Genomic DNA, 15,218 nt, shown 5'->3' with positions numbered 1-15,218 from the left:
AATCGAGATTTTCGAAATCGAGTTTTTGTGCTAGGGTGGAAGCCTTGGCAATGCTGATTATGAAACTGGAAATCCTAATTGGATCAGACGAATATAACAGGAGATATCGCAGATTGAAATTTGCAAATTTTTGAAAAATGCCATTTCCAAGATGAAAATCTAAACGAAGAGAGATAGGCTTCCGAAATTGCTCGCAATAGATTCAGAGTATTCGAAAACCTAAATTTTCATACCAAACTTTCGAATATCTAGCAGTGTTTGGGAGAAAATAGTTCTTTTCGTTTTTCCACTTTTCATTTTCGAGTTGACTTCGAAGAGCTCTCTGGACTACAATTCTCTATTGAATCATCAACTGTTTGGTTTTCTAGAATCTTCAAAACGAATTCTATGCACTCAATATCCTAAGACAGTAGTAGAACATCCTGATTTTCAGAGAGAGTAGCAAATAGGTCGTTTTAGGGGGGTCTAACCCCTTGCTCATTTTTGACCCAAAAAATCGAGATTTTCGAAATCGAGTTTTTGTGCTAGGGTGGAAGCCTTGGCAATGCTGATTATGAAACTGGAAATCCCAATTGGATCAGACGAATATAACAGGAGATATCGCAGATTGAAATTTGCAAATTTTTGAAAAATGCCATTTCCAAGATGAAAATCTAAACGAAGAGAGATAGGCTTCCGAAATTGCTCGCAATGGATTCAGCGTATTCGAAAACCTATATTGTAATACCAAACTTTCGAATATCTAGCAGTGTTTGGGAGAAAATAGTTCTTTTCGTTTTTCCACTTTTCATTTTCGAGTTGACTTCGAAGAGCTCTCTGGACTACAATTCTCTATTGAATCATCAACTGTTTGGTTTTCTAGAATCTTCAAAACGAATTCTATGCACTCAATATCCTAAGACAGTAGTAGAACATCCTGATTTTCAGAGAGAGTAGCAAATAGGTCGTTTTAGGGGGGTCTAACCCCTTGCTCATTTTTGACCCAAAAAATCGAGATTTTCGAAATCGAGTTTTTGTGCTAGGGTGGAAGCCTTGGCAATGCTGATTATGAAACTGGAAATCCCAATTGGATCAGACGAATATAACAGGAGATATCGCAGATTGAAATTTGCAAATTTTTGAAAAATGCCATTTCCAAGATGAAAATCTGAACGAAGGAAGATAGGCTTCCGAAATTGCTCGCAATAGATTCAGCGTGTTCGAAAACCTATATTTTCATACCAAACTTTCGAATATCTTGCAGTGTTTGGGAGAAAATAATTCTTTTCGTTTTTCCACTTTTCATTTTCGAGTTGACTTCGAAGAGCTCTCTGGACTACAATTCTCTATTGAATCATCAACTGTTTGGTTTTCTAGAATCTTCAAAACGAATTCTATGCACTCCATATCCTAAGACAGTAGTAGAACATCCTGATTTTCAGAGAGAGTAGCAAATAGGTCGTTTTAGGGGGGTCTAACCCCTTGCTCATTTTTGACCCAAAAAATCGAGATTTTCGAAATCGAGTTTTTGTGATAGGGTGGAAGCCTTGGCAATGCTGATTATGAAACTGGAAATCCCAATTGGATCAGACGAATATAACAGGAGATATCGCAGATTGAAATTTGCAAATTTTTGAAAAATACCATTTCCAAGATGAAAATCTAAACGAAGAGAGATAGGCTTCCGAAATTGCTCGCAATAGATTCAGCGTATTCGAAAACCTATATTTTCATACCAAACTTTCGAATATCTAGCAGTGTTTGGGAGAAAATAATTCTTTTCGTTTTTCCACTTTTCATTTTCGAGTTGACTTCGAAGAGCTCTCTGGACTACAATTCTCTATTGAATCATCAACTGTTTGGTTTTCTAGAATCTTCAAAACGAATTCTATGCACACCATATCCTTAGACAGTAGTAGAACATCCTGATTTTCAGAGAGAGTAGCAAATAGGTCGTTTTAGGGGGGTCTAACCCCTTGCTCATTTTTGACCCGAAAAATCGAGATTTTCGAAATCGAGTTTTTGTGCTAGGATGGAAGCCTTGGCAATGCTGATTATGAAACTGGAAATCCCAATTGGATCAGACAAACATAACAGGAGATATCGCAGATTGAAATTTGCAAATTTTTGAAAAATGCCATTTCCAAGATGAAAATCTAAACGAAGAGAGATAGGCTTCCGAAATTGCTAGCAATAGATTCAGCGTATTCGAAAACCTATATTTTCATACCAAACTTTCGAATATTTGGCAGTGTTCGGGAGAAAATAATTTTTTTTGTTTTTCCACTTTTCATTTTCGAGTTGACTTTGAAGAGCTCTCTGGACTACAATTCTCTATTGAATCGTCAACTATTTGGTTTTCTAGAACCTTCAAAACGAATTCTATGCACTCCGTATCCTAAGACAGAAGTAGAACATCTTGATTTTCAGACAGAGTACCAAATAGGTCATTTCAGGGGGATCTAACCCCTTGCCCATTTTTGACCCAAAAAATCGAGATTTTCGAAATCGAGTTTTTGTGCTACGGTGGAAGCCTTGGCAACGCTGATTATAAAACCGGAAATCCCAAATGGATCGGACGAATATAACAGGATATATCGCAGATTGAAAATTGCAATTTTTGAAAAATGCCATTTTCAATGCTCATTTTTCACCCAAAGTGTCAGAGCCTTTCCAAGAGAAATTAAGAAGAAAAACCCTTACCCTAATTCGATATCAAGGCAACAGCGAAAAATATTCGAATAACATTTCCGATAGTACGTTCCAATGCGAAATATTTCAGATAAATTCGAGATAGTCCGTTAGCAATGAACCAATATGAATGAAATTCGAATCGTTTTCCCACCGCCTCCTCTGTCTCTCGCCGGCGAAAAGTGAATTTTTCGAGATATTTGTCGAAGTAAGAAAGCCCAATCTAAAATTCAGCGTTTTCGACGATAAAGGAAAACGACGCTACCTTTAACCGCACCGAGGGGCTATACTAGAGATAGCGGTGCGAACGAATTTAGATAGTGTGTTTCCATGGCATTAACACATCACCTTGAGCGGACCGGGGCTTCGGAGTTAGGCCATCGACACCTCCGCTATCTCAATTATATGGCTAAAAAACGCGTCGGGGCAAAAACTTTATCGGATCCAGATAATGCACGCCGATACGCGCAACGCCGTCGTTCATGAGGACAACCCACGGTTATTAGGACCTCGAATTTGTACCACCGTCGACGATGCCTACGTCGAGATCGCATGAGGAACGTTTAAAATTGGTTTTTGCGGCGGTCATTAAGGAAATTGCGGGGATTATTCGGCGACCGGATGCTGCGACGCTAAACGAATGCGATTGTTTCGGCCGTAAACAGCATTAATCTGCTTTTATTCTGGTGTATAGCGTTCGGGCTTATGATGACCGCGACGGGAACTACTGCTCTCTCGAACGATTCAAGTCGAAGTAGGCCCTGGACTCTTCGATTAGTTCAAGTTGGCCTTAGAAGAACTCAGGAAGTCTAGAAGACCTATCCCGTATATCGTAGGAAGCAGTTTTTTTCTCAAATTCAACAGGCTTAATGTGTTTGTTGGATCGAGCTAGCTCAAGAACACTTTATGAAGTCTAGAAGAATCATTTCGTCTAGAAGAACCATTTCGTCTAGAAGAGGGAAGATCAGAAGCAGATCTACCATCGAGTTCGTACGATTTCAGTTGAAGTTTAGTCAGACTCGATTCTTTTTGTGACAAAAGAAGGCTCCACTAAGTCTAGAAGAACCATCTCGTATAAAGCGAGGGATGTATATTTTCCGAATTCGAGCGAAAAAATTGAGAGAAAGTCCGATTTGATTCGTTCATTACGTTCGATTTCAGTTCAGAAGAACCCAGGAAGTCTAGAAGAACCATCCTTAAAATTGAAAGAAGCTGATATTTTAGAGAATATGAACGATTCTAGTCAATATTCAATCAGACTTGATTCGTTCGGAAGATTCTTGATTACTGTAAGTCAAGAAGATCCCAGGGAGTCTAGAAGAACCATGGCGTAAATTGAGAGATGAATGTTTTCCGAATTTAAGCGGAAATAGTAGGGATTTGATCAGTTTATTAAGTCCTATTTCAGCTCAGAAGAACCCAGGAAGCATAGAAGAACGATCCAAGAAATTGAAAGAAGAAAATATTTCAGCGAATTCGGACGATTCTAGTAAATATTTAATAAGACTCGATTTGTACGAAAGATCCATGATTACTGCAGAGTCAAGATCTCAGGAAGTCTAGAAGAAACGAATTGGGAGGTGAATGTTTTCCGAATTTAAGCGATAATAGTAGTGACCCAATTCGTTTATTTAGTCCTATTTCAGCTCAAAACCCAGGAAGCCTAGAAGAACAATCCCAGACGATTCCTTCGGAAGATCCAAAATTACTCTCGAGCCAAGAAGATCACGGAAGTCTAGAAGAAACAGGTCGTAAATTGGGAGGTGAATTTTGTCCGAATTCCAGCGATAATAGTAGGGACTCAATTCGTTTATTAAGACCGATTTCAGTTCAGAAGAACTCCGGAAGTCTAGAAGAATCATCCTAAAAATTGAAAGGAGCTGACGTTTTGGCGAATTTAAACGATTCTAGTCGATATTCAATCAGACCTGATTAGTTCGGAAGATCCAAAATTACTCTAGGGCTAAGAAGATCACGAGAAGTCTAGAAGAACCGTTTCGAAAATTGAAATACGGTTTTCCAAATTTGAGCAACAATAGCAAGTGACTAGATTAGTTTATTAAGCAATATTCCAGCTCAGAAGAACTCGGAAAGTCTAGAAGAACCATCTTAGAATGTGAAACAAGCAGATATTTCAGCGAATTTGAAAGATTCTACCAAATATTCAATCTGAAAGACAGATGGAAGTATAGAAGAACCATTCCTTTGATTAGAAGAAGTTCTACTGAAAATTTTCAACCATTTGAGTTTATAAGTCATTAGTTGATGATGATAATATCTTCGGGTACGTGAAGATTCAAGTTTTACCATAGTTTACTTAAAATTTCGGTATATGTATGTATGTATGTAAGATGAATTGGGGAGTGGCATAAGCTCCATGACAGCTAAGTTATTAAGGTGTTAGAATTATGAAAATTGAGATATATTACCTGAGTTGGACAAAGCATCTTGGTTTTCTTGCAGCATTGTTGCAGCCCTTGACAGGACATCTAGAGGCGATTCTGTGTCTTCCATCTTATCTGAAAATTAATATTCGAATGAGCTGAGTCCACAGAAAGATTAATCCGTAAAAATATCATTAATATATTCCACTTTGAGAAAAGTACGATTTCTTCGCAAAATTCGATGAATTGAAGCAAACTAACCCATAATAAAACGAACAAAGATTCAATTAGGATCGGTTAACTTTTGGTAGATGCGACCGAGTTGTTGACCTCTTCCCTCGTCTGGTAAAATCACCAGTACATCCACCATGGAATTCCTATTGTACATCGGAGCTTCCATAAAAAATATTTAAACTTTGAAAGGCATTCTTTCCATTCCTTCTGTATTATGTGGGTGGGTATCACAGCATCAATCGGACTAGAGACGTGACAATACCGGAATTTGGATAGTAAGAGAACATTTTTGTTTGGGAGAGATCACATCTTTGAGAGCGATCGGAAAGAGCCTCAGAATTGGTTACAATTTTAGGGGTGGTCTCCTAATTTTACATCGAGAATCTGTGACCGAATTCTGCATTCATTTCGGGACACACTGTAGATTATCGAATTAGTTATACAAGTGTTTTACAACAGCTCCAAAGTCGAGGATTCGGGCCAGTTTTAAAACCATTCAAAAACACAATATTTCATTGAGAGAAGCTGATTCTAAAATAGTATAATGTAAAGCGCTCTAGGTTGCTTGTCGAAGGACAAATTAAATACGTAATGGACTTCCGCTTCCGGTTATACCTCTACTACGGCTTCCTTTCGGCTCAACGTGGATGTCATCAGAAAAACAAAGGCGCATCGTGCATTAACACTTCCCGAAGCTTCTTCCACACTTACACACTAGTCGATCGCACTCTCTATTTGACGCAAGGGAACACAGCACAGCTCGGAGGGAGAATACAAAATGAAAAGTTTCAAAGATATGAAATCAGTAAAATTCTTCCTCGAACAAAACGCGAGTCGAATTCTTGCACCCCTGGGGCTGTACACGAGCAGATGTCAAGCAGATGCTTGAGGAAACTGTTCGAAAGAAAACATTCCATCGCTGTTGATGCTAAGAAGTGCCCGGGTACTGATTGGGTAGGATTAATTTAGAGTAAAGACCCTTTCTACTCGACGAAACCCATTGCAGGCAATAAAACCGAACATTTCTGGTTGTAATAACAATCTCCGAAAGAATTTCGAAACACGTGGTTGACAAACTACACACGCTTGGTGCACCAATATCGATATGTCTCAGATGAGCAGGATTTGGTCGAAGAAGGACCCTGGTTTTGGAAAAAAATTCAATAACAAATTGAAACGAATTGTGTGGGTGTCATAAAGATGTCGTTGTTCGGCTATATATAGCAACGTAATGAAATAATATCGAGAATAAATGAACGAAGGGAGTAGACAATATTTTAATGTCGTTATTGGTAATTGTGCTTTTGGAACACTGTCAGGATCGGGATAGTCCTGAGAAACATTTAGGCATTTCATCTGCCAACATTCCAAAGTGAGAAGTTGAACAAATGTGGCTGTAATTAATCTCGTCGATTGTTGCTTGGAGAAAATAACAATTTTATAGACGAAGCAGCACCATTCACGGCAAAAAAGAGATTCATATTCAACTGAGTGAGTATGACGTTCAATGGCAGCTTATAATATTGACGTCATTCGATTTACAAGGCATCCTAAACCTTTATTCAATTCTTCAGCTCATACAGTAATATATTATTACTCCTCCTGGATGTTACTCTTTTAGTACATATATGTATCACATTCAGATCTACGATAATCCCTGTTCTTTGAGAAATAAATTTATGATCAATTACCTTAATCCTAACAAATAGAAAAAAATCCTATCGTCACATTCATACGAATGGAAATTGGGACAACTTTCTACAGGACACGGATATCCAAATATGATAACACGATACGCCTATTGCCAAACGGTTCATATACATTCTCGATGAAAACGACAGTCTAAGTACGTTCAGATATGTTCGAATTGTTTTTGTGACCTTCCCTGCTCCGTTTCAGGACCTATTCGAAAAGAAAACGCCGCAAAACTCAGGCCAAGGTTCGTCATATACAAGGTCTTCGAAATAGGTTCCGAGTGAAGAGAAAAAAAAATCAATTTGACTGATGAGTCCGATTTCTGTGTTTCTAGAAAAGAGCTATCAATTATGTGTTATTTTTTTCTATTTATCCGAATGTATCAGTTGTCCACATATGCCACATAGCTGACAGGTGCTGTAAATGTGCCAATACGGCTTTCTCATTTCGTTTAACTCTTATTTTCTTTGCTTCAATCAAACCTATGTAACGTTAGAATAAAAACAACCAGTAATATTTGAAATATTTTAATGATTTTGGATATACAAATGTTCTAAGGGAAAGATAAGAAACCGATAAGAATCGGGCAGTGAGAATCCAACGTTTTTACAGTGTGTCCCGGCCAAACGAAATATTTGAACATTTGAATTATGGCGCTAATTTATAAAGAATACCCAGACAGTTTAATTTTAGACTCATTTTGTGTTTTTTCGTACTGAGTAACAATTGAAACTAGACTCGTACGTTAAAAACTGTTGGAATATCATTTTAGCAACACATTCTTCGAAATTCAGTGGTTCAACTTTCGAAATATCTTCTCTCTTCATTATTGGATTATCTGCCATCAAAGCAGAGGCTAGCTTCATCAGTTCTATAGAAAAAACCTCGGGAAAGCAGTTTATTTTTGATTGGTTATGGTATTCAAAATTTCTTCCTTGCTTGCTTTCCAAACAAGCCCACAGGAAATTAAAAACCTGCTGCCTTGGAACCACAAAATTTGAGTATTGATCAAAAATGCATAAAACTGAAACATATCACGCAACTTGCTTCAAATAAATTCGTAATGCTTCCATTATTATAGCGAACGTGGTAGTTATTTGGTATTCAGAATGAAATTTGATCGAACCCGAAGTGTTTCGGTGAATTTGCGAACATCAAAGGATTTTAGTAGGTCATAAATTCGCTAGTTCCCTTACCAAGCGCTCATTTCAGGTAAAAACTCAGGTACTTTGAATCATTTCAGGAATGTGGAGAATTTCAAATCGAATTTATGCGAAGAATTTAACACCTTGAGCCATTTTTTCACAAGGCTTTGTGAAATCGGTAGGGATTTCTGGGAAAATGAAGAAGAGCTAACTATACTCAAGCAGAAATTTCTGATTTTTCATCTTGAGATTTAGGGCCGATTTTGACCTTATTGCAAGGTTCAATAAATCTGGATCCAGTGGTCAGCGATTTCCACTTAAACTATTACGATTGGTGCGATATTGAGAGCAACATGTAGATCAGAAAGTTGAGGCTCATGAAAATGATATTTCGCAAAGCCATTTGGATTTGCGTTTCATTCGAACAACATTGTACGTTCACAAGGTAATTGATTCAATTTGACATTGAACCCGTGGCACAAAAAAGGGAATAAAAAAGCTCTTAATAAGTTTACCGAGTATCAACAATTTCATTGTAGGCAAGGACGAAAATTACGCATAATACGAGGCTGACAATGACAAAACGAATGCAGAATTCCGAATCCATACGGCTATCTTTGAGGCGTTCCCTCCTATACAAATTTTGTTTACACTGTTCACCTATACGATTTCTCAATCATCGGCTCGCTAATAGGGGCGTTCAAATATTTTGTTAATTATGTTTACGTACCAATAAAGCTGAAATTTGCATCACTCACTATGTGCTGATACTCAACACAAACTAGACATTTCAATTCATTAAATAAATATAGATTGTCGACAACTCAGGAATTTTGTTTACAGATCAAATAGTTTCCGAAAGATATCACGCAACATTATCGAATCGAATCTGTTCGTACGTCCGCAAGACTGAAATATAATACCAAAAATTTCACCAGGAAAAAAAAGGCGGTCACAATCGAACAAGTACACAATTTCGGTACAACAAATATACTATTTTCACTGACAATGCGGATCTACATAGTTAGTCTCGCTCGGATCTCGCTGTAAACATAAAAAACGGGGGAAACTGTGACCCCAATAACTCAAATATTCAGAATAACTCACGAGAGCAGATCGTGAAACAATACCTTCAAAATTGATGCTACTAGAGCCTATCAGTACCAATGAAAAGCTATATAATAAATCGAAAAAAACTTTTTTTCAAACAGAAAGGAAAACATAACTCAGATCGAATAAAAACTACTCTTACCCCTTTCAATTTTTCCGATTAAAATTCGCAACAAAACATTGAAAACATGAAGGAAAACAGTCGGCAAAAGTACACCCCAAAAATCAATAAAAACAGATCACGTGTATAATTTCACCCTTCGAAGCTATGATACAAACTTACCACTATGTATTTTTGTTTGAGGAACTGTTTGTTTCACTTTATTTAACCTAAAAGTAAAATGAACGTATTTTTTCACCACACCGTGCAGGAATAAGTAAAATTCAGCGAAGAATTTGACATTTCGGTCAAACTAAAGATTATGGTATGTATGGTATGTCAAATATTTACAATGTTCCTCTATTGGAAAGTTTGTGAATTATGTCACCCAGTTCACACTAGTCAAAACGAAATCCACTATCATTATGACTACATCGATTCCTACGACATGACTTGGTTGTATCAAAACCACGATGAAATAACCATCAATTAAACCTTACTTCGTCATAAGACACAAGAACTCGACGAATTCCAATGATAACATAAAAGGAACCCTCGGCATTTAGTATGGTTTAAGTCTTACTTCTACGTGATTGGACGGTGTTTCGCAGAGTTTGGTTACTTGAATTTAAAAGGTAGTTTCGAGCATCCGCAACGACGAATAGGGGGACTTATGAATGTAGTTCAGGTACGATAAGAATGTTAGCTCAATACTTACATCCACTAGGATCTCAGTATTTCCCTGGCTTCCTTCTGCGCAGGCTTGAATTTTTGAAGATTAAAAAATATTCTAGTTATCCATAATCCAATGATCAAATGAAATTTCTATAATATATTTTCATTTAATTCTTTAAATATTATCGAAGAGCAGCTTGTCTGTCTTCGTGTACAAGTCATGGGTAATTAAATCGAGTTATTAACCAAGAAAATTCTAAGCAGTAGTGCCGTGGCCGTCATAGTCACTAAACCGTAAAAATATATCGTAGGAATGTAATCCTTGGCTGAATTAAATAATAAAAGTCCATTATAAAAGCAGCCAAATGAATTAAATTTTCTTGTGCCTCTAACTCTTCATTGCGCTGCAATGGATAGTGCGCTAGTGTACCAGAACGAGCAAAAAAATTATTCAAAGTTAGTCTACTCAGAGAGGCTGAAAACAACTTTTTCATTTTCCTTGACTTTTCGCTGGTATCAACTTAATTGGTGAACATTAGATAAGAATTCTTTCAACAAAGCAAAAAAATATTGCCGCGTGGATCACTCGAATTTGAGTTGATATGTTGATAAACCATTTGGTTTGATGATTGTGTAAGGAGAACTTGTTGTCTTACACAATGAGTGTTTAAATTTTTTCGACATCAAGTTTGTCTTTAATGAGTTCCACCAGACAGGCCACGTAAAAATGTGGGAATCTAGCCGAACTATGTCTTTCTGTGGATTAACCTAGAAATACTATAAACGTCATCATCACAATATTTGTAAACAAATCATCTCTTCATCATTTTTATTTTCTACTAAAAATTGTGTCAGTCAGCTTGTTAGTTCGTGAACGAAATGACATCAAAACCAATTGAATTTGTTCCAATTTCTTCGTTGATAAACCCTAGTTTTTGGAATAAATTATCAGAAATAAAATTGAATGATGATAAATTAAGTGAAAAAGAGCACCCCGTTTGGGGATACTTCTCTAACATTAATAATAAATGCAAGATTCCTATTTTAGAAGTTAACAGCACTTCTTTCAACAGGTACTCGTTGACATAGGCATTGCTAGAACCATCATTGTAATTTGTTTCAATGTTTTTTAGTCATTTTGATAGTCAGAAAATATATATTCCATTTCATGGGAGAATACTCAATGTAAATACAATAGAACTTTTCAAGGATTTCGATAAAACCCAATGTATAAATAGAATTGGGCAAGACATATTTACGAGCATTGAGAATGGACAGGCATTAGAAACACCCTCGTTATTGAATCAATTTTTCATTTTATCCTATGCGGTGAGAAAGAACTTCAGAAAAGTTCAACGAATATGGTTTTAATTCCCTTTTTTGTTCTCAGGATTTGAAGAAGTTCAACTTTTACTACTGGTTTGCTTTTCCTGTACCTTATAAACTTTCACTTACTTATAATAACATAAAAAATATATATGATGTTTTTGATAAGGATCAGGTAAATAATCTTGAGACATGATTCTTTAGAAGTGACAGCTTATTTGATACACTATTAATTTACTGCAACTTTGCAGCTGGAATACATTTGGGATAAATATTGTGAAATGGAAAGTTCACAGAAACCTTATTTTCTCATTTCACTTGAAAATGGTTCCGTGGATGTTTTTCAACTGAAACATAAACTGAAATTTATTGATGGAGGTAATTGTGAGAACTACTATTTTGTATTTTATGATTTATCACTCCTGGAGAATTGTCCTGGTTCTACGTTGAGGAACTATGTTACATTAATTTTACAATATTGGTGAGTATTAGATAACTTCTGAATTCTGAACTTTCATTGGTTGATGCATATTATATTCTATCCCACTACATATAAGAGTAATCAGGGGATATATTTGTATATATTTCAGCTCAGACTTGCAAGGAAAATCTATAAATTTCCTCTCTCTTCGTATAAAAAGAAACGAGGACTATAAGTTGACAATATCAGAAAGCCTCATCTTCAATGCTGAATTGCCAGTTTGTCATACTTCTGTATCTGATTTCATCAATGAAGACCCCGATAAGAGATGGGTAGGTTGGGAGAAAAACGAAAGGGGTAAATTAGGACCTAGGATGTCTAACATGAAGAGCTTTTTAGACCCTAAGGAGTAAGTTTTTACCTATTTTCTTCTGAATTACCCCTCTTATAAGTGTGTTCACTCTAGACTTGCCGAGAGCTCGGTAGATTTGAACCTGAAACTGATGAAATGGAGACTTCTCTCGAATATCGATTTAGAAAAAATTAAAGCCACCAAATTCTTGCTTCTAGGGGCTGGAACCTTGGGTTGTTCAGTTGCAAGGATTCTTTTGGTAATTCGAATATTTCATCAGAAATGTAATTGAGTTGATATTTTCTTGATTTGTAGGGTTGGGGAGCCAGACATATAAGTTTTATAGATAACTCGGTTGTGTCATATTCAAATCCAGTTCGACAAAGCTTATTTACTTTTGAAGATTCCCAGAATTCTAAACCAAAATCTGTTGCAGCTGCTGAAAATCTTCGCAAAATTTTTCCTGGGGTGGTGAGTTAACTACTCACATAACCTATAAATATTCTTTAGCTCTCATATAACCAATAAAATTTTATTTTTATGTTAGATAATCATTAAACTAAAAGCCATTTTAAATTTTTCAATCAAAACAGAAGTCCAAATCCTACCAAATGACTATTCCAATGCCTGGACACCCAGTCGGAGAAAGTACAATGGAACAGTTGAAAAAAGACGTAGAACTTCTTACAAACCTTGTGTCCGAACATGATGTTATATTCCTACTTATGGACTCTAGAGAAAGCCGTTGGTTCCCAACTCTTTTAGGGTCTTATTTCAATAAAGTATGTAGTTTTTTAGAAATGGTGACTGTCGCTTTGATGTTGATTTTTTTCAGATCGTCATCAATGCTGCTCTAGGTTTTGATTCGTATTTAGTAATGAGACACGGTGTTAGGGTTGATACAGATGAACTCAAAGTGAGGCAACATAAACCGGGTTTTAAGAGCTTAAAGGGAAATTTCCTCGGCTGCTATTTTTGTAACGATGTCACAGCTCCTGGAAATGTATGTAAATCCTAGATATTTCACTGAATTGTCATTTGAAATCGAATTTTCAGTCAACGAAGGATAGAACTCTGGATCAGCAGTGTACAGTTACTAGACCGGGTATTTCAGCCATAGCCGGTGCTCTTGCGGCAGAATTGGCTATATCTCTTCTGCAACATAAGGAAGGGTGTGTACCATATCCTTTTAAGTCAATTTTGGGTTTATTCTTCAAATTTCATATTTTCAAACAATAATTCAGAATATCTTTCGTTTTTTCAGAGCCAAGGCGGCAGCTTTCTATCAACTGGGAAGCGTTGTGAATCCTCAGCAAGAATTAGATAACCAATGTGTTTTAGGAATAATACCCCATTCCATACGTGGATATTTGTCTTCTTTCAGTCAGGTTTTGCCAGCCGTTGAGAGGTATCAGCAGTGTACCGCTTGTTCCCAGACCATCTTAGACGCATATCACAAAGATGGGTTCGGTTTCCTCGTTCAAGTTTTCCAAAATTCAAAGTACCTGGAAGATGTCAGCGGTTTGGCCACTATGAATAAGGAAGCGGAAGATACTACGGTGAGATCAATGAAAATAGGCTTTATATGCGAATTAAAACTTGTGGGAGGATCATATGTTTTTTGTACAGGGTTCTTCAAGTATAAGCTGCGTTATTTGAAGCACCCTGTATAATTGGTTTTTCTGAATGTGTAACTTTACAGATTTGGGAGTTCAGTGACGAAGAAGAAGTTCATTGCACGGATTATGAGGACAATGATTCAGACAATGCTTCCAAGATTTCACATGAAAAGTTAGAAAAGGTTGACGAAACTGAGACAGTTTCGGGAATACCAGAAAAAGAGGAACAGGGTAAAATTACACAAGAGTAGCTTAAGAACCAATTAATCATTCCTATTGTATATCGTTTTTGTTATATTGTAACTCATCAGGATAGAAACTGATGTTCCTGTGAGTATTTATAAATGCTATATTATCAGACTTTTCCTATAAAAATCCACCTAGTGATTGTATAATCGTCAGAGTTTCAGAATTCGTAGGGATGAACTGTTTAAACATTCCCAAAAAGCTTGAATTTAATGTTTTACAGGTCGGTTTCAAGATAAAGAAATTACGCATCCGAATGAATCACTCCTGGATATTGTAGGAGATATCTTGGAAAATATTATCAAAAATGTTGAAACTATGGAGGAAAGGGATGAAAACCCGACTAAAGAAAAATCCGAAGCTAGCATTTCCAGCACGGAGTTCTTCAATAGAGTTTTACCCGACGATATTTTGAAAATCGTGAAAAAACTGCAGAGTCCATCAAATTCCGTATCTTCGATTTCTACCCGATTAGAAAATATGGACTATCTAAGCCTGGAACAGATTTTTCGGAATAGAGATCACGAGTTGTTGAGTCAGATACTCAGTTCTTCATGTGAGAATTTGTCTTTGGAGACTTTTTCGAGATCCAATCTCGTTCAGTCTCTGGATATGACACTGCTGAATGAAAAGTTCGTTTCAAGTTCCTCGAGTATTTTCAACTGCCCCAGTGAAACGATTAAATCCAGCGTACCGAAAGAATTACTGCCTGTTCTTCAAAAACAAGTATCCAGACGAAATTTATTCTATAGCAGTCAGACGAATACCAAAAATAACAGCAAGTTAACAGAAATCATGAAACCAATAGCTATTGATTATTCCTTCTCGAACATCGATACGAAAACTAAGAATGAAAAAGACGTTTTATACTTGAAAAATGAAAAATTTACTTTGACGTCAAACTCCCGAACATCTTCCCCACAAGGTAGCTTTGACGAATTTTTGCCGTCCGAATCCCATACTTACTTAGAGAAAGTGGGGGATGAGGCCGTTGGAAATGCAACCAAAAATCCTGTCAAAAAATCGGTTACCAGTTTGCTGACCTTGAAATCGTTGATGAAAAATTTCGCCAGTTCTGCTTCTTCCCAGAGCATCAGTATGAGTTCTGGGAGAAGTAGAGCGTCGATAACCGGCAAGATCAAAAGGTTTTTCTTGGCGAAAAATATCAAATCAAGTTCTGAATCATTATCTGTCGATGTTGAGATGGGAGCAGAACGTGAGAATGACGAAATAATAACCAT

The 15,218-nt window shown here is 36.7% G+C and overlaps 2 protein-coding genes across 5 annotated transcripts in view; one reads left to right on the top strand and one right to left on the bottom strand.

Annotated features, from left to right (window-relative positions):
* The window catches only part of LOC123313785 (transcription cofactor vestigial-like protein 4), a 30,724-nt gene extending 20,804 nt beyond the window's left edge, over nt 1-9,920 (bottom strand). The window contains exons 1-2 of one of the 4 annotated variants that reach the window (XM_044898800.1): nt 9,522-9,920; nt 5,100-5,189 (exon numbers count right to left, since the gene is read on the bottom strand). In XM_044898800.1, coding sequence (XP_044754735.1) covers nt 5,100-5,184 — 85 coding nt within the window. In that variant the 5' untranslated portion in view covers nt 5,185-5,189; nt 9,522-9,920. Of the gene's footprint in view, nt 1-5,099; nt 5,190-5,903; nt 6,054-8,858; nt 9,100-9,521 lie in introns of those variants that run through there. The other 3 variants (XM_044898801.1, XM_044898797.1, XM_044898796.1) reach the window with 3 other exon arrangements.
* An 864-nt stretch (nt 9,921-10,784) lies between these two features.
* LOC123313742 (ubiquitin-like modifier-activating enzyme ATG7) lies at nt 10,785-14,091 on the top strand. The gene is made up of 12 exons (XM_044898733.1): nt 10,785-11,086; nt 11,147-11,342; nt 11,404-11,514; nt 11,591-11,820; nt 11,930-12,169; nt 12,227-12,371; nt 12,428-12,583; nt 12,706-12,894; nt 12,948-13,115; nt 13,169-13,284; nt 13,377-13,671; nt 13,815-14,091. The coding sequence occupies exons 1-12, from the start codon at nt 10,893-10,895 to the stop codon at nt 13,980-13,982; spliced, it is 2,208 nt and encodes a 735-aa protein (XP_044754668.1). The 5' UTR covers nt 10,785-10,892; the 3' UTR covers nt 13,983-14,091.
* The last annotated feature ends 1,127 nt before the right edge of the window (nt 14,092-15,218 follow it).

The sequence above is a fragment of the Coccinella septempunctata genome, chromosome 5 (genome assembly GCF_907165205.1).
Source record: "Coccinella septempunctata chromosome 5, icCocSept1.1, whole genome shotgun sequence".
Classification (NCBI taxonomy): domain Eukaryota; kingdom Metazoa; phylum Arthropoda; class Insecta; order Coleoptera; family Coccinellidae; genus Coccinella; species Coccinella septempunctata.
Note: the sequence above shows the minus strand (reverse complement) of the source record. Positions and strands in the feature narration are given on the sequence as shown.